Here is a 19,177-nt window from a genome sequence, read left to right as displayed (position 1 = left end):
TTGGCCCATGCCTGGTTTGAAGGTCATGACAAGGTCAAGTTTACACGTTTTCTATTTGCGTTCGGCTATTTTCTAAGCTAAAGCTGTTGAGGCAGATTCATGACATCTTCCTTCGCCAACAGGGGCTCTAGGGGGGTGGGCGGGGCTGGATGTAATAGGGGTAGAAGAGAAGGGGAGAGAGAAGAAAAAGTCAATGTTAAGGTGTTCATCTACCGATAGCCTTGCGGTCTGCAAGCCTGACTCTGAGGATCACACCGGCTGTCCTGGCACTCCAACGAGTCATAAAGTTGATATATTTTCCGTCGTTTTACCCAGTAATGACCTTGTTGTGTGACCTTTAAATATTACGAGAGTCAACAATATTTGTTTCATGTCTTATAATGCCCTAGACGTGTGTAAAATCCCATCCTTGTCATGACCTTCAAACATTGCATGGGTCAAGAAAACTTTCCAAAGACTTCAGGGTCATTGAAATCAGCGCTAATCCTAGAAGAAGATGGAGTTTATAAGCTCTTACTTACAAAAAAGTTGCAGAAAATGGTATTTTCCCTCGGTTTTCCATCGGTTTTTATCTGGTAATGACCTTGTTGTGACCTTGAAAATTGAGGACTGTTAATCAGATGATTGTCATGTCTAAAGATGCGCCAATACCAGAAGAAGATGGAGTTTGAAAGCATTTACTTACACACAAGTTGCAGAAAATGGTATTTTCCCTCGGTTTTCCCCGGTAATGACCTTGTCGTGACCTCCACAATTCATGACTGTTAATCAGATGATTGTCATGTCTAGAGATGCGCTAATCCCAGGAAACAATTGAATTTGAAAGTTCATTCTTACAAACAGTTGCAGAAAATGGTACTTTCCCTCGGTTTTTCTTCGGTTTTACCTGGTGATGACCTTGTTGTGTGACCTTTAAATATTACGAGAGTCAACAATATTTGCGTTATGTCTCATAAATCCCAAGACGTGTGTAAAGTTGTAATTAAGCTTTAGCTTCGAAAATAGTTGACGTCCAGAAAGTATTTTATTTGACCGTAAAAGATATTCTCAAATAGAAAACGTGTTAATTTGACCTTGTCATGACCTTCATGGGTCAAGAAAACTTTCCTCGGACTTCAGGGTCATTGAAATCAGCGCTAATCCCAGAAGAAGATGGAGTTAATAAGCTCTTACTTACAAAAAAGTTATAGAAAATGGTATTTTCCCTCGGTTTTCTCTCGGTTCTATCTGGTAATGACCTGGTTGTGACCTTGAAAATTGAGGACTGTTAATCAGATGATTGTCATGCCTAGAGATGCGCCAATACCAGAAGAAGATGGAGTTTGAAAGCTTTTACTTACACACAAGTTGCAGAAAATGGTATTTTCCCTCGGGTTTCCCTCGTTTTTACCCGGTAATGACCTTGTCGTGACCTCCACAATAGATGTCTGATAATCGGATGATTGTCATGTCTAGAGATGCGTTAATCCCAGGAAACAATTGAATTTGAAATCTTTTTCTTGCAAACAGTTGCAGAAAATGGTACTTTCCGTCGGTTTTCCCTCGTTTTTGCCTGGTAATGACCTTGTTGTGACCTTTAAATAACGCGAGAGTCAACTATATTTTACGTATTGTAAAGCGTACATGTAGCCCTAGACGCGTGTAAAGTCTCAAAGCTCTAGCTTAAGAAACGGGCGAATAATCGAACGCAGTGTTAAGTTGTTCATCTAGGAATTGTCTTGAAGACAGCCAGCCTTACGCTGACGATCACGAAGGCTCTTCTGCTACTCAGATGAGTCACAAAGTTCATTTTTCAAATATTCAGCATCATTTTATTGGCTCTAGCTCTTATCAGAAATAATGCTACCTCTGAAAAAAGAAATACATTATGCTCTGAACCAGATTGAGGAAGACTACTCCCCTCTGTTATGTTTTGTTTCAAGCTGTAAACACTATCACTAGCAATTTTACCATAGCATTAAACCAAAAGGCACCATTAAGTTGTCATATTTTGCTCGTGCATTGCTAAATGTATGTAGATAAACTTCGAAAGTCAGAAATGGGGTTCTGGAAACTAATCATGTCACACTGAACTCGCACCACAAAGCGACATTTTTTCAGGAAACGTCTCGCACGCTTTACTGGGCTGCGGGTTAGGAAGATTGGAAGGTCATAATGACATAGTATATGGTTCAAATCCATTCATATTATACAGATATTATGTAAAGACATCATACTTGACGAAAATATATCCATTGAAGCCAAACAACAATACTAGTCTTGTGTGAATTTATTTTTAATCAAAACTTACCTACATTTTGGACGACGTCTTTCCTGGATTTAGGGTAGGGTTCATAATAATGATACTGTCACCAGCATCCTCGGCCAAAGCAGTTGCAAATTGTTTTGTGATAATCAAAAGATACCAACTAACACATTTATATGTAAAACGTACCAGTTTGAGTTCGTAATTTGGCTGATAACTTCTTTTTTCAGAGGCAAGCGTCTGAAATGCTCGTGCATCACTCTTCAGGGTATAGTTGAATTTTGACTGAAAAGAGAAAGTGCGCCCTTGAATATTTCTTGTTAACATCGATTTTTATGTTCGGCAGGCCCCAAGCTTTCAAAAAATACCCATTTGGTTGAGTCCGCTTTTGGGTGCACGGTCAGCCCTCTGCCGTGACGGAGTAATTATTTTATTCGGATCATGACTAAAAGACGAACTGGAACACTTGTGGAACACTTGTTGAACACGTGTGTTCACCTGGTGTTCCACTGTGCAAAAAAGTGTTTACCATGTGTTCCAAAAGTGTTCAGGTAGCAGAAGATGCTTCAGGATAACACATTGAGAACACTTTCTGTGTTCCAAAAGTGTAAAAATGTGTTCACCCTAACACTTTAAGTGTTCACCCTAAACACTTTCAGTGTTCTCAAAGTGTTATAAAATTTAGAGTGTACTGCTCTTGTTCAGCCAGTCCTCCGTTTCTTAGACGCTAGATTTGGCGAGTGTGGCAAGGAATTAGCGTTTCTTAGGCAGTTCTTGCCGCGAGGAAATCTAATTTAGCGAGCTGAACTGAACTGCACTGAGATTTTTTGTACAAAGACGCATAAAGAGTTTAGAGAAGAGGTAATTAATATTCAGGACAACTTCGACTTAACTCATTGTCTCCCAGGTACGGATATATCCGTACCCACTCACATGGCTCTATCTGATCTGGTACGGAAATATCCTTACACACAGTCACTTCAGTCGCTTTCTGTAACGTCGATCTAACGCCTGCATTCCAGCGTGTTGATACACAGTTCCTACACAGTTACTACAATTCTGAGTGACCTGCTGCAGCACAGCTGATATCGGCTTCACAAAAACTTGGTCAACATAGGTGGGGTAGAGATACGAATACATATAGAACCTATATAATTGCATTCAGTTCATTCTATCGAACAAAAGAAGGCCTGTTCCCCAAACGTAAAAAGGGTTATTTTATGGAACCAACAAACAAGAACGGTAAGGTGCTAGAATCCGAAAATACGTACTATTAGTCTTTAATGGGGACAGACAGAAAAATTAATAGAGGCAAACACGTAATCCTCAGTTGTACTGTTAATATTAACATTATTCTTATTACACTGTAAATATATTACGTGAGTCTTGTCTAAACAACGGTTTTGATTCATTTTATTGGTCAGTCTGTCCACTATCAAGAACATTCGATCGATGTGCTGGACGGGCGAAGTGGCGCAGTGGTAAGACGTCGGCCTCCTAATCGGAAGGTCGTGAGTTCGAATCCCGGCCGCGGCTGCCTAGTGGGTTAGGGGTGGAGATTTTTTCGATCTCCCAGGTCAACTTATGTGCAGACCTGCTAGTGCCTTATCCCCCTTCGTGTGTACACGCAAGCAAAAGACCAATTGCGCACGGAAAAGATCCTGTAATCCATGTCAGAAATCGGTGGATTATAGAAATACGAAAATACCAAGCATGCATCTTCCGAAAGCGGCGTATGACTGCCTAAATGGCGGGGTAAAAACGGTCATACACGTAAACCCCCACTCGTGCAAAAAACACGAGTGTACGTGGGAGTTTCAGCCCATGAACGCAGAAGAAGAAGAAGAGGAAGAAGAAGAAGAAGAAGATTGATGTACTTGTGAATGTCTTGTTTTGTTAAGAATGTAAACGCCCCAGTAGCTTACCATTCTTGTGGTGTTTTTTTAAAAGTTTAAATGTTGTATGTTAGCAATTTATTTTTGGATTTTATGCTTAATTTAGGAAACGCTTGAGTGAATCCAATTACAAAAGAGTGACATTATACTTTAACTTCTAGTCTTGACAATGAACAACAACAGGCAAACAGTAATTCGAGGACGACAACTTTATACAAACTAAGTGTCTGGAAATTCTTGAAATGAGCATGTTTATTTATGTGTGAGGGTCGGAACATCAACAGAAAGTGTATGTAGATTGAGAAATAGTCCATAGTCTGCAAAGGGTGTATACTTCCTATTGGAAGACGGGGAACGAAATCATTAAAAAGTGTCCTTTGAAAAAAATCGCCCGAAACTCACCAGGCAACGTATTCAAGTTTTTGTCTCTTTTGAAACGGAATTAACTTTTGATTCCGAGAAAGAATGTTTCTGAAACTTAAAACGCCTATAGGGACACAACCACTTGCTCAGCATGCACAATTTCAATGATGTTGCATTTGTCTCAGTGACGTTACCAACGTTCAAAAAGTGTTAACGGAAAACAGTTACAACGTCTTATCTCATCTTCTGTTTCTTTTCAAATATGACGCGCATAGAGACGAGAGTATTTGTCAGCGTTCTGTGTGATTTAAAGAAACTGATTCGTGTAGTTTTAGATTTATTGCATATCAACTGCAGCTACCCAGGACAAGCATTCTCAAAACCCAGGATTTCTTGTCGTGTTCAACCTTGTGGGCTCACTTTCATACGTTAGATCAGCCTGACTGCGCGGCAGTTTTAAACACATTAGGTAAGCCCTGTTAGCTAAGACTCCAATGAAACTCACTGGTGTAAAACATGTGAAATGTTGTTAAATTTGATGTGCCTAAATTCCGTTTTTCCTTCAGTGAAACGTAAAACCGCCCAAAACGGTATGCACCCGATCTTTTCAGTGAATGTTCAATAAATATGGCGCACATTGTCAATCACAGATACATTCCATCTTCTTACTTTATATTGACGTCAATTTTGGATTTTTAAATGCAACTCTTATGAAAACCAGCACTGCCTGAAAATACGCAATTAAAGGCGTAATTTGTCTGAATCAGACTCATCACAAAGTTATCGTCTCGCGCATACATTTCTTCACAGGTATCTTTATGACTTTTGCACCTACGCTTAGAGCAGGCATTATTCTATGTATCAACGTACATGTTAGGTCCATTACACTCCACCCTTACCTGTCATAGTGCCTCTCAAAAGGCTTTTATGCCATAACTTTGACTTACACAATTAGGGGGTGTACTTCGGAAATGAATTCTCACACTTCGTGTTTATGAGCTATCTCATCAGGTACTTGCAACTAAAATCCCGATGAACGCACTTTATTCTGATATGTATTTGATTAGATGTGGCTTACAAAACGTCTTTCCATATTTGAGAAGTGCAACATGTTAACATGATTCAACCAAACTTACCCGAACCAGGAACTGCAAACACTGAATCCAAAGCTTCTTCGCTCGAAAACGACGTATCTTATAAACAGTGCAAAAAACCACAATGGTGACATTGGAACTCGAACTGTGTACCTCTGTTTGTGTGTGTATGTGCAGAAACTAGGCCACTTGCACTGTTCATGCGGGGCAGAAGCTGAGAAAAAACAAGTCGCGTAAGGCGAAAATACAACATTTAGTCAAGTAGGCCTAGCTGTCGAACTCACAGAATGAAACTGAACGCATAGCAACGCAGCAAGACCGTATACTCGTAGCATCGTCAGTCCACCGCTCATGGCAAAGGCAGTGACATTGACAAGAAGAGCGGGGTAGTACAGGGTGACCCCAAAAAAAAGAGTACCCAAACAAAACGTCATAAATTGACCAAAAATAAAGCAATCTTCATAAAATTTATTTACACACACAAGTAGCCTCTGCATGATTTGCACAGAAAATGTTAGCGTTCTACCTTGTCTTTCAGGAAAGTTATGCTCATTCTACAGAACATGCTCCAAACGCCGCTGAAGGCAAACTTGAACTCGCCGCGCAAAGTTATCAATCACCCGCACACACTCCTGTTGCGAGATTCCGCGAATGGTTGTTGTGATGGCTTTCTTGAGTTCTGTGATTGTCTGTGGGTTGTTCCTGTAGATGTTGTCTTTCAGGAACCCCCAAAGATAGAAATCACGCTGACCGAAGTGTCTCTGGAACTGTACTTGCACATCTCTGTATGATTTTGTGCGAAAATAGGTCTCTATGCAAAACGTCCGTTGATCATTAGTATAGTTCATTGTGAGAACAGCTTTTATTTCATCCAACCATGCAGTGAATTAGCTTGACTCACCTCAAAACGAAAGAAAAAAAAGTTAAAATTGACAAAGTTATTCAATTTTGTTTGGGTACTCTTTTTTTTGGGTCACCCTGTAGTTGCGCTGAGAAGGATAGCACGCTTTTCTGTACCTCTCTTCGTTTTAACTTTCTGAGCGTGTTTTTAATCCAAACATATCATATCTATTTGTTTTTGGAATGAGAAACCGACAAGGAATAAGATGAAAGTGTTTTTAAATTAATTTGGACAATTTAATTTTGATCATAATTTTTATATTTTTAATTTTCAGAGCTTGTTTTTAATCCAAATATAACATATTTATATGTTTTTGGAATCAGCAAATGATGAAGAATAAGATGAACGTAAATGTGGATCGTTTTATAATTTTTATTTTATTTTAAAATTTTCAGATTTTTAAAGACCAAAGTCATCAATTAATTTTTAAGCCACCAAGCTGAAATGCAATACCGAAGTCCGGCCTTCATCGAAGATTGCTTGGCCAAAATTTCAATCAATTTGATTGAAAAACGAGGGTGTGACAGTGCCGCCTCAACTTTTACAAAAAGCCGGATATGACGTCATCAAAGGTATTTATCGTAAAAAAGAAAAACAAGTTCGGGGATATCATTCCCAGGAACTCTCATGTAAAATTTCATAAAGATCGGTCCAGTAGTTTGGTCTGAATCGCTCTACACGCACGCACACACACACAGACACACACACACAGACACACACACACAGACACACACACACATACACACACACACACACACACACATACACACACACACACACACACATACACCACGACCCTCGTTTCGATTCCCCCTCTATGTTAAAACATTTAGTCAAAACTTGACTAAATGTAAAAACATGTTAAGAGTGCACGATTACCGATATATAACGGTACCCACATTCTCACACCAAAGCCCATAAGGGTACATCCATATTGGTACATTTGTTTGCGGTGCCCCCTCCACTCGCATTGGGAGCTCTGAAATACAATGCGCTCTGAATTTAATTCCATGATAATGAAACAGACGGCAAGGGGCAGAGGATACAAAGCAGATCGTTGGCACCCTCGTTTAGTCTTGTATTATTGCATATCAGACTACTCCTAAACACCCACATACCAACCTCACCCCCTCCCACACACACTTTGATTCTCTCTCTCTCTCTCTCTCTCTCTCTCTCTTTTTATACATCCAGATGGATGCAAAGAATCGGACACACACAACATGCTTTTACCATGCAACAAATTGAACTATCCAGGTGGTTGCATGAATCGGGCTGACGAGTACCGATATCAGGCCATACACACATTCACACATCAAAGCTTTGGCTTCTTCTTCACTGTGTGATTTTACTTTTATTCCTAAACTATGTTACAGTTTTTTCTTCATTCTTTCGTAATAGTAGATTGAGCCCTTTTTATGAGGACGAGGGGTAGATGTAGAATCACTGTCTCTGCTTATCATACTAACTTCGTTTAAAGAAATGTTTCATTCAACTCTACCCCTACACAAACACACCCACCCAATCACCCACACCCACCCACTCACACCCACCCACAAACACTCACACCCACCCACAAACACTCACACCCACCCACAAACACACTCACCCACAAACACTCACACCCACCCACAAACACACTCACCCACAAACACTCACACCCACCCACAAACACACTCACCCACAAACACTCACCCAAAAACACACTCACCCACACACCCCCATCCACAAACACACCCACACACAAACACACCCACCCGCACAAACACGCCCACCTACACACAAATACCCACCCACACAAAACACACCCACCCACCCACACACACACACATACACACACACAAACACAGAGAGAGAGAGAGAGAGAGAGAGAGAGAGAGAGAGAGAGAGAGAGAGAGACAGACAGAGAGAGAGAGAGAGAGACAGACAGAGAGAGACAGAGAGAGACAGAGAGAGAGAGATAGGGGAGTCTGAGAAAGAATGTCTGGTCAAGACGGGAAATGGGCTCGGCATCTGACATTTTGTGTGTTAACCTTATTCAAGGAGTTTGCAAATTGTGCCAATGTTCATAGCTCCAGCTAACCTTCTACATGCGTGGGCAACACACTTTTGAAACAGCCCCCGTATACATTCATTCCGATTGAACAAAAAACATTCATAGGGAAAAGCAGTAGCTGTATTGTCACAAAAGGTGTGAACATTACATAAAGTTTTCTCGAAGCATCGAATACAAATGGAAGTATATGATGTACGGTTTATTTGAACATAAAAAACAGTTTAACAGTTCAAACAATTGTGCAAATTGTACCAACAGAAAAATGTCAAAGAAATAATGCAGATGACCAGGGATTGAAATGAAGAAGGGGGTAGGGAGGTGGGGGAAGGGGCTTACGGATTATAATACAACAGACATACATTAACAAAGAAGTAACATGATAATGAATGCGCGCTCTTCATATATATAGATTAGTTTCAGATGATTTGTTCATCGAATGGAATCATACGTATTGAAACAGCAGGGTGTTCGTTTTATCTGAGACACCCCTGCTTCAATATCGCCACCAAAACCGTTCATTGATTTTGCAAACAAACACAAAACTAGGCAAAACAAGAACCACATTACTTGGATTATAAGCTAATGTATACATTAATGAAACTATCAACAGGCAAAACAAGAACCACATTATTTGGACTATAAGCTAATGAATACATTAATGAAACTATCAACAGGCATTTTCCCCTAAATATTGCAAGCTCACTTTCCCTTGCATTTCTATATTGAAATACCACACATACAAAACTCGTGTAAACCTAAATATCACAGGAAGACATGTAGAATTATGTATGTAAACATTCCTCTGATCAAGTATCACGTTGCAAGCAGTGAATACATGCCTGAATGTTACTAACTTGCTGTTGCTAACGTGCAAATACATCGGAATTTTCAATTTTGTATTGTGTTTTCACGTATAGCAGTTTGACACGACAATGATCAAATCCCGACAAAACACAATTGGTGTTTCCAACATCTCATCTGTTATACAAGCAAATCTGGTAATTTTGGGTTGAAAGTTTACAAACAGATTCGTACTTTGAACATCAACTCCGAATTGTACAGTCTCTGAATCAATGTTGTAAATGCATACAAAACAAAATTGCCAGAGTTAATCTTTCGCCTAGGTATGGTATCAAGAAGGTAAAAAACAACAACAACAACAACAACAACAACAACAACAACAACAACAACAACAACAACAACAACCACAAACAAACGTCCAATCCAGCAAAAATTAAATTAAGAAAGCTCAGCAACTTATTTCAACGATTCCCGTAGAGCTTCAAAGCTGAATCCGAAACCAAAAGCAAAGCCTGCCGTATTGACCTCTGATATAATTTAATCTAGTTGACAAATCTAGCAGAGTAAAATATGCAATTAACACTTTGCAAGACGGTTAAACCAAACAGCATGGTTGAACTGAATGTCTTCTGTCATTAGTAATTTTATGAGTTTTGCGATTTTAATACAAGAGTCGATTTAAAAAAAAACCCCAAAAAACATGGTTTAATTGGGTCGTTTTTGCGGTTTACCCTGAAGTTGCAACTGTGCCACATGCCTTTTGCTTATATCTACCTCTATGTGGCTAATCTCTTGATGTGTCAAACAACTTTTACGTCAGGGGTATGTATCGTGAATGCACACACATTTTAAACATAAACAATATGACAACAAAACAAGGTCGTTGTGACCGCCTAAAGTTTGAGGATATGAGTTCAGGTATTGTTTTGTAACTGAAAACAAAAAGTCGTGCAATTGTGAGTGTGTAAGAAATGTTCTTGGACGCAATCACGAATCTGACATCAATGTCACAGCCTGCTTTGTATGCTGATATTACACAGGCTCTAGAATTACTGATGTTACACAGGCTCTAGAATTACTGATGTTACACAGGCTCTAGAATTACTGATGTTACACAGGCTCTAGAATTACTGATGTTACACAGGCTCTTGAATTACTGATGTTACACAGGATCTAGAATTACTGATGTTACACAGGCTCTAGAATTACTGATGTTACACAGGCTCTAGAATTACTGATGTTACACAGGCTCTAAAATTACTGATGTTACACAGGCTCTTGAATTACTGATGTTACACAGGCTCTTGAATTACTGATGTTACACAGGCTCTAGAATTACTGTGACCGATGTTCCTGCTGTGCCACTCCTTGTTGATGGTAGAGGTCGGTCGAAAGTGAGTGCAGATAGGTACGATTTGTGTGTAAAGGTCATTGTGTCATCGGCTGCTCGCTCATTTCTTGATATTTCAACGCTTGTAGTCAGATGCATTAACGTAGGGACTTCTGCTTGACATATCCGTGTTTTCATACACCTGACCTGCAACACACCGCACAGAAAATCACGATTAAATCAGGCAATAGTGAAAATGTAGAAAGGCCAATCAGAGAAATACGGATGTACACGCATGCAAACATAATATATAACCTCTTTTTCTATCTAACACACAGACAAAGACACACACACAGGCACACACACTCATACATACTAATACACACACACGAACGCTCACGGACGTACACTACACACACACACACACACACACACACACACACACATACACACACACACACACACACACACACACACACACACACACACACACGCACGCACGCACACTGGCAGGTAGGGTTACGGTTGGACGGACAGACGGGGAGACAGAAATACGTAGTCTCGATTTCTTAAAAAGGCATACCCGTGTCTGCTGTTACTGTAGTTCTCGTGCTTGTGGAGGTAGGAGTGATCTTGGAGTAGACAGACCTTAATCCGACGTCATCAATCTTGAGAGAGGCGTACTCAGAGGGAGTTGTGCCCTCTGCAAATGTTTGTCAGACCGACCACAGTAAACGTACATACCACTCTTAAAATAAAGAGAAAATACATTTTGAATCAAATATCTCAGGATGACTTATTCTAAGGAAAGACATTATGTTAACATACCGAAAGGCAACTTGGGTGTGGGGGCGTATTAACAGAATGGCAAGGCACCATCCATCTTCTAAGACCACCATGCTGTTCTCAGATACCTTGAACATTCTATGGTCAAATTTGCTAAGCATTAAATAAACTGCGTAACTCTATTAACGTCAAATGTAATTTTACTTTATTTTCTCGCTGTCTGATATGATTCTGAATCTGTCCCTTTCTCTTGGACAAGAAAAAGAGATTTGAAAGGCAATGTCAACCTGGTTTGAGACTGTTGTGAACTTTTAAACTAACGTCTAAATGTGTAAACTCACTAAAACTTTGCACGGAAAAGACCGACCTAATCGAATGCTTCGCATCACGTAAATTTGCCATGACGTCACAAGGCATATGTCGGACTTTCGCTACGGATTGTAGTTTGCGGTGACTCTAATAATATGTAGTTGCTGCGAGAACAAGGATTATTTCATAAGAGAGTAATTAACTTTATGCGTCAGAATGGTAACTTCGTTTTGAAATTCCTTACAATAAACGTTCCATAGTCCTCCGAAAACGGCGTATGGCTGCCTAAATGGCGGGGTAAAAAACGGTCATACACGTAAAATTCCACTCGTGCAAAAAAACACGAGTGTATGTGTGAGTTTCAGCCCATGAACGCAGAAGAAGAAGAAGAACGTTCCATAGGCAACGAACACTTTGCTCATTCAGTGCGCAACATTGGAAAGATCAGCCACTAAACTACAGGTGTAAGTTTTGTTGCTATTCCAAGAAGTAGATTTTACTCGGAATGTATTGTATGCACAGCAACAATTCATATGTTGTAAATTGTGTGGTCTGCCGACCTGTCAGAGTCGCAAACAGCAACCGCATGTACTTTCTGTGTGTAAACTTGTTCCCGATCGTTACACCACCGTACCAATAGGGCCTGATCGTGACACCACCGTAACAATAGGGTCTGATCGTTACACCACCGTAACAATAGGGCCTAATCGTGACACCACCGTAACAATAGGGCCTGATCGTGACACCACCGTAACAATAGGGCCTGATCGTGACACCACCGTAACAATAGGGCCTAATCGTGACACCACCGTAACAATAGGGCCTGATCGTTACACCACCGTAACAATAGGGCCTGATCGTGACACCACCGTAACAATAGGGCCTGATCGTGACACCACCGTAACAATAGGGCCTGATCGTGACACCACCGTAACAATAGGGCCTGATCGTTACACCACCGTACCAATAGGGCCTGATCGTGACACCACCGTAACAATAGGGTCTGATTGTCGTAGAGGGCTGTGTGAGACTATTCAATCAACTCCTGAATCCCCCACGTGTCTAGCAAAATCAATTATTACTTCAATCATAGGATCCTTTCTTTTCCAATTTGCTATGAATTTAAGGTTTTGTAACTGATTCTAGCAAAGTTGAGGTAGTAGCAATGTGTTGCTTAGATTCGTCTTTCAATTCCGTTTCCATGAGAATCGTGTCATTGTTGTAAAAACTTCCACATGAGAGACAACAAGCCAAAGGCGCGCCTAGGACATACATACCAATGTCTTGTATCTCGTAGTCATCAGACTGTCCCTGGCCGTGATGTTCAATCCCTTGTTGTGGCTCTACATTTCGGCTGTAGTAAAAAAACAAAAACATTGTTAATTCTGTTCATTGGAAAGTTGTACTCTTCATACAAAATGTGTAGAAAACAATCATCAATTCCATCGTAATAATAGTTTGGTCCCAGTAGATTGCCTTTGTGTACAAAGACATGATTATTCCAATTGACATTGATCATCTTGTAAGCAGCACATACTCTAAGAAAAGTCACAAAATCACTTATCATTGATTTTTGAAAGTTGTATCTGTCTTGTGTGTCCACTTTAAGGATCGATAGGTCAAAGTTCTTACACATGTTTCGTTTTGTCCTTTATGAAATATTCCCATAATTCAAGCTTTCTTTATAGATTGTCAACGCTACATCAACTCTGTGGTTTGTTATTGTTTTTGTCTGCATACATTCGTATCAAAATGTGAACATTCTAATACAAAATCATGAAACAGGGGCAGAGATACACTATCAATTTAGTCTCTTATGATGTCCAAATACATACATTCAGAATTGTTCACATACTCTCTGCACATCCGTAAAATTATCAACAGTTAGGGTGTTTGCACGTGGGACTGATTTCAATATTGACGTGGATATATTTGCAGTAGACATCATGCACAACTTACTTCAACCAAATCATTTCTGAGATGACACTATCTTGCACCATATCATTCAATTTACCTTCATATAGATCTGTAACGAACTCTTTAAACGTTATCACTTTTTCCCCTTTCCTATCCCTACCATCTGAGAACTACCAAACCTTTATCATGCATATTTCTTGTACCAAAAGCTTCTTGTTTTGATAACTGGGACAGAATTTTAGCAGAACATACAAATGTATAAAGTGATACAGGCACGCATTGTCATGTGTACTCTTTGATTAAAAATCCCACAACCAATGTATTCAATGTTCTTGCTCTTTTTAGGTAAATATAGCAGCCATACTTGTTAGAATAGTACTTATGACAGATCAACATTTAAGTTACAATATCTTTTTTGACTCATTCTTTTCGAAAACAGTTAATCATTCCCAAATTTGACAGATATTTTAAAGAGGACACATATCAAATTTTGGATGAACGATTCGAGTACATTGCATATCTATTTGAAACACAAAGAGAAACCCAAACTCGATGATGCAACCAAAATTAGCATATTTTTTTTATCACAATCAAGGCAATTGTGGGTCCTGTCAGATATAATTTCAAGTTTGGGACTACTGCATTAATATCAGAAAGAAATCCCTGTGCTCGTCTTTGCTATTTCTTTCCTTGTTCTTTTGTTTACGTGTGTTATTACTTGATTGTTTAGGTGACATGTTTCAGTGACAATGGGAGACCCCCCGCGGGTTAGGGGGAAGAATTTACCCGATGCTCCCCAGCATGTCGTAAGAGGCGACTAACGGATTCTGTTTCTCCTTTTAACCTTGTTATGTGTTTCTTGTATAGAATATAGTCAATGTTTGTAAAGATTTTAGTCAAGCAGTATGTAAGAAATGTTAAGTCCTTTGTACCCGAAACTTGCATTCTCCCAGTAAGGTCATATATTGTACTACGTTGCAAGCCCCTGGAACAATTTTTTTTATTAGTGCTTTTGTGAACAAGAAACAATTAACAAGTGGCTCTATCCCATCGCCCCCCTTTCCCCGTCGCGATATAACCGTCGTGGTTAAAAACGACGTTAAACACCAAATAAAGAAAGAAAAGAAAGAAAGATAATGGGAGTTGGCGTGCAAGTGTCATAAAACAAGGAAGTTTACCTCTCCAGTCTGACATCAGCTTCCCTCTCTGAAACAGCACAACATTAGATATAGGCTTTCATGTTTCTCAAACTCGTATTCTTTTCCTGCCAAATATTACTTTTACTTCTGGGGTTTTACCGACTATTATAGGAATAAGCCTTTAAACACAAACACTCGTAAACATATGTACAGTCGAACCCACTGATAAGAACCTCGCTTTTGAGAAACATTGCTTACAACAAAGGACCTTTTATTTCCTGCCAAATGTCTTCTTTCTCCCACCTAACATTCTCAGGATACGAAAAACTTTGCAATAAGATCGCTTCGGTTATAAAAAAAAACAAGCACGCATACAAAGACCACACACACACACACACACACACACACACACACACACACACACACACACACACACACACACACACACACACACACACACACACACACACTCTCTTTTTTCTCTCTCTCTCTTTCTCTCTCTCTCTCTTTCTCTCTCTCTCTCTCTATCTCTCTCTCTCTCACACACACACACACACACACACACACACACACACACACACACACACACACACACACACACACACACACACACACACACACACAAACAAACAAACACACACGAACTAACAAACATACAGTGTTACACACAGACACACACTGAGACAGAGACAGAGACACACAGACATACACTGAGACAGAGACAGAGACACACAGACATACACACCTGTAGCAGCAGCACAGGGCAGCACCCAGTGACGACGCCAGAGCCAGACGAAGAAGACAACGACGATGACAACCATCACCGCCACTGCCACTCCCACAGCAGCCCCCACACCCAGAGATGAGTCCTGCTCGCCTCCTGGTGATTTCATTATTGCTTCAAATAGAAAAAAATAACAGTAAATAAACAGGCTTTTGAAGCGTTATCCTGTATTTGTATATGTGTTTTTTGCGTTATGTACTGCCAAATGTTGAATTTCTGCCAATTTCGGTCTTTCCTTACTACCTTTACCTTGCAAAATAATGAGGAGACGTGCGATTTCGGTGCTCGATGTGTGAGTGTGAGTGTGTGTGTGTGTGTGAGAGAGAGAGAGAGAGAGAGAGAGAGAGAGAGAGAGAGAGAGAGAGAGAGAGAGAGAGAGAGAGAGACGGAGAGAGAGAGATTGAAAGATAGAGAGATAGATAGATATATATAGAGAGAGAGAGTCACACACAGACACAGACAACGCCCACTCACAGACAGACACTGCAGACAAACAGACATCCTGACAAGATAAATCTCGTACCGTTAACTGTGACCTGAAAGAGCACCTTTACATCACCAAGACTGTTGCCTATAACAGCTTGGTAAAACCCAGCGTCCGAACTTGTGATATCATTCACAGTGACAGCACAGGTGACGTTGAACAAATCAACAGGGTGGCGAGAACAAGCAACTTGAATTGTATTTCCCTTTACTGGCTTTGCCACACTGGTTGCGTTTGGTCGTTGTGGAAAGAACTTGATATCACTGAGCTGTGGTGTAGGGTACGCTGCAAAATGGAAGTTGAGACGCACAGCTTTGGTGGTAAAGTTCAAAGACGGTATTTCCATTCTTCCGCCGTCTCCGGGTCTGTTGTCTAGCACCTCAGGTTTACCTGATGAGATTTGAATAGAAAGAGAAAGAACATTTGATTAGGCAATAGCACGAAACAGCCGTTGTTTGTTTGTCTCAAGATTCTTACAATTAGGACTCTTAAAAAGCTCTGTTATTGTCGTCGAGTTATTTTCTTTCATTATTATAAGAACGTGTGATAGAGAATAGGAAGTCAAAAGCTGGTATTTTCTATGCATGTGTGCTTTTGTGTTTATCTGTCTGTCTGTCTGTCTGTCTGTGGGATACTTGTTTCTATGTCCTGAGACTGACGAAGAATGACAGTTGTTTGTTGGTGAATACTCACAGCGCACAAAGACAGTGACGCGTCGTGTCTGTTTCTCCCCAACACCATTGCTGGCCTCACACGTGTAGATACCAGTGTCACGACATTGTGCTGTTACACTGCCAGTCACCTCCGTTACTTTATCCTGGAGAGATGGTGTTCCTTGTGGGATGTGTCCGATGGTGTCTTGTGTGGCACTGGACAGAGTCATTTCCGGTGAGGGTCTGCCAACACCTCGACAGGTCAAGGTCACCGTGTCACTGGTGTTGACCGTTAGGCTGTCTGACGTCACTGAGTTGACATCGAAGGACCATATGGTTGCTTCGTCTGAAGACAATTAAACCTTATGATGGTATAAATCAGCCCAAGAAGTCTTTTTATTCGGGTAACTGATTAATACACACACACACACACACACACACACACACACACACACACACACACACACACACACACACACACACGCACACACACACACACACACACACACACACACACAAAGTGACACACACACACACACACACACACACCGGCACACACACACGCACGCACACACACACACACACACACACACACACACACACACACACACACATGGTTGTTTAATCCCAGCAAAGCTGGAGGTATCCCACGAACCATATACTGTAATTGACTTGAGAAATGTTCATGCAAATAATTCATGATAAAGAAGGATTTGTTGTGCGCTACAGTTGGGGATGGAAGTTCACCAAAAATTGGGACCATACTAACTAAAAAACGGTAGGTAACATGGGACTATTCGTGTGTTTTTTTTAGCAACCCAAGGCCGCTTTGGCCGGGTAGAAATTCCATAGTTTCCAAGTCTATGGATTAAGCTCGTAAGCAGATACTGCCGAAAGGCTTTGAAGTCAATGCATCATGACGTCATCCCCTCTCTGCGGTCTTTCTCTCTCGCAGTGTGTGTGTGTGTGTGTGTGTGTGTGTGTGTGTGTGTGTGTGTGTGTGTATGTGTGTGTGTGTGTGTGCGTGTGTGTGTGTGTGTGTGTGTGTATGTGTGTGTCACCTAGTCATTGCTGAAATACAATCTTCTTTTGTTTTGTTCGAAAACGACAACGATGATAATAGAATCACTCGTATGTCTCTTTTCAAATTTCCGCCAGAATGTTACGCTTCCAGTGAATCATGCAAACCTAAAATCTGGACCGGGTCAAAGATTGTGTGATAACTGTGCCAATCCTGCCTCAACTGTGTTTTTAACCAACGAACATACATGACGTCATCGAACACATCAATCGAAACTGAGTACAATTGGATACAATATTCATCAACTCACAGGCAACTTGGACAGTATAGACCATTGACTGCACTTGTACCCCGTTCCACATGACTTCACACACAAACGGTGTTCCGTTCTGGGTCCTGTTGACGTTGCTAAGTGACAGCTGGTTGCCAGGGGAACCGACCCACCTGACGACCCCCGCTGGCTGACCCAGGTCAGTGGCAGAGCACGTGCAGCTCACACCTTGTGTCTCAGCGACGTACTGCGGGCAGGTATGGCTCGGTGTGCTGCCTGGTCGTCCTTGTTTAGACACAAGTTAACACAAATAGCTGTTTCTTTTGCTTTTTTCTCAATTGAAAACACAAATGTAAACTGTCATAGATTGCCAAATGGCGTAAATACACTTCAACATCGGTTTTTTTCTTTTACAATATGTCGTTTTCCAAATTGTGTTTTTGATAACTATTTTCATCACAGTATTAGTGAAAAGGCACAGTATGGAACAAATTCACTGGCACATTTTTCTTACACACTGAATGTCATCTTTGTACTCGCGAGACAGCGCTATTCTGCTTGTATACAATGCAACTTAAAGATAGTATACCGAAGGCGCCATTTTGGAAAGTGTTCTGATGATTTGGAACTTAAAAAGTTCAAGGGACATTTGCTGTACTCTTAAACACACCTGCAAAGATTGGATGAAAACTGCTCCGAAACTATCCCAAGTTTAAATGAATTAATAGAATTTTAATCAGCGCGCGATTTGCTTCGCCCAGCTTTTCTGTCAGGAGTCCGGACTTCTGTCATCATCATTATTTATTCAGTTTTCATTGATACTCATTCGTCAAAGCAGAATTAGACCGTTGGATTGAGGAAGTGAAACCTACAGTTTAGCTAACGCATGCAAATTCCGTGCCATACAGGGCTAAGACGCTTTATATAACAGAAAGAATCACAATGAAGAAAAATACGGTCTGCTATGACAACCGAACACAGCATTTAGATTTGAAAAATAGAACACTCAAACACTAATTCTAAGATCTTCCCCGTGTGTGTTGTCATCTATTTTTCTTCCAAAACAAACTCTGTATCTCTCGGATCAATTTCAAATCTATATTTCTAGGAATTGCGCATGAAATACTC

The 19,177-nt window shown here is 40.5% G+C and overlaps 2 protein-coding genes across 2 annotated transcripts in view; both read right to left on the bottom strand.

Annotated features, from left to right (window-relative positions):
- The window catches only part of LOC138972869 (uncharacterized), a 301,337-nt gene that overhangs the window by 225,934 nt on the left and 56,226 nt on the right, over positions 1–19,177 (bottom strand). The window lies entirely within an intron of this gene.
- On the bottom strand, positions 8,544–18,344 carry LOC138972854 (lachesin-like). The gene is made up of 8 exons (XM_070345529.1): positions 18,089–18,344; positions 16,798–17,103; positions 16,144–16,494; positions 15,582–15,734; positions 14,876–14,903; positions 13,058–13,134; positions 11,269–11,388; positions 8,544–10,892 (listed from the first exon to the last, which is right to left on the bottom strand). The coding sequence occupies exons 1-8, from the start codon at positions 18,138–18,140 to the stop codon at positions 10,822–10,824; spliced, it is 1,158 nt and encodes a 385-aa protein (XP_070201630.1). The 5' UTR covers positions 18,141–18,344; the 3' UTR covers positions 8,544–10,821.

The sequence above is a fragment of the Littorina saxatilis genome, linkage group LG8 (assembly GCF_037325665.1).
Source record: "Littorina saxatilis isolate snail1 linkage group LG8, US_GU_Lsax_2.0, whole genome shotgun sequence".
NCBI lineage: Eukaryota > Metazoa > Mollusca > Gastropoda > Littorinimorpha > Littorinidae > Littorina > Littorina saxatilis.
Note: the sequence above shows the minus strand (reverse complement) of the source record. Positions and strands in the feature narration are given on the sequence as shown.

Excerpts from the sequence above, each read along its gene's own strand:
- LOC138972854 (XM_070345529.1), bottom strand. The coding sequence starts at position 18,140 with ATGTGGAACGGGGTACAAGTGCAGTCAATGGTCTATACTGTCCAAGTT. Across the intron at positions 17,104-18,088 it reads CTATACTGTCCAAGTTGCCT|ACGAAGCAACCATATGGTCC; the intron begins GTGAGTTGATGA and ends AATTGTCTTCAG. Across the intron at positions 10,893-11,268 it reads TACAGTAACAGCAGACACGG|GTCAGGTGTATGAAAACACG; the intron begins GTATGCCTTTTT and ends GGTGTGTTGCAG.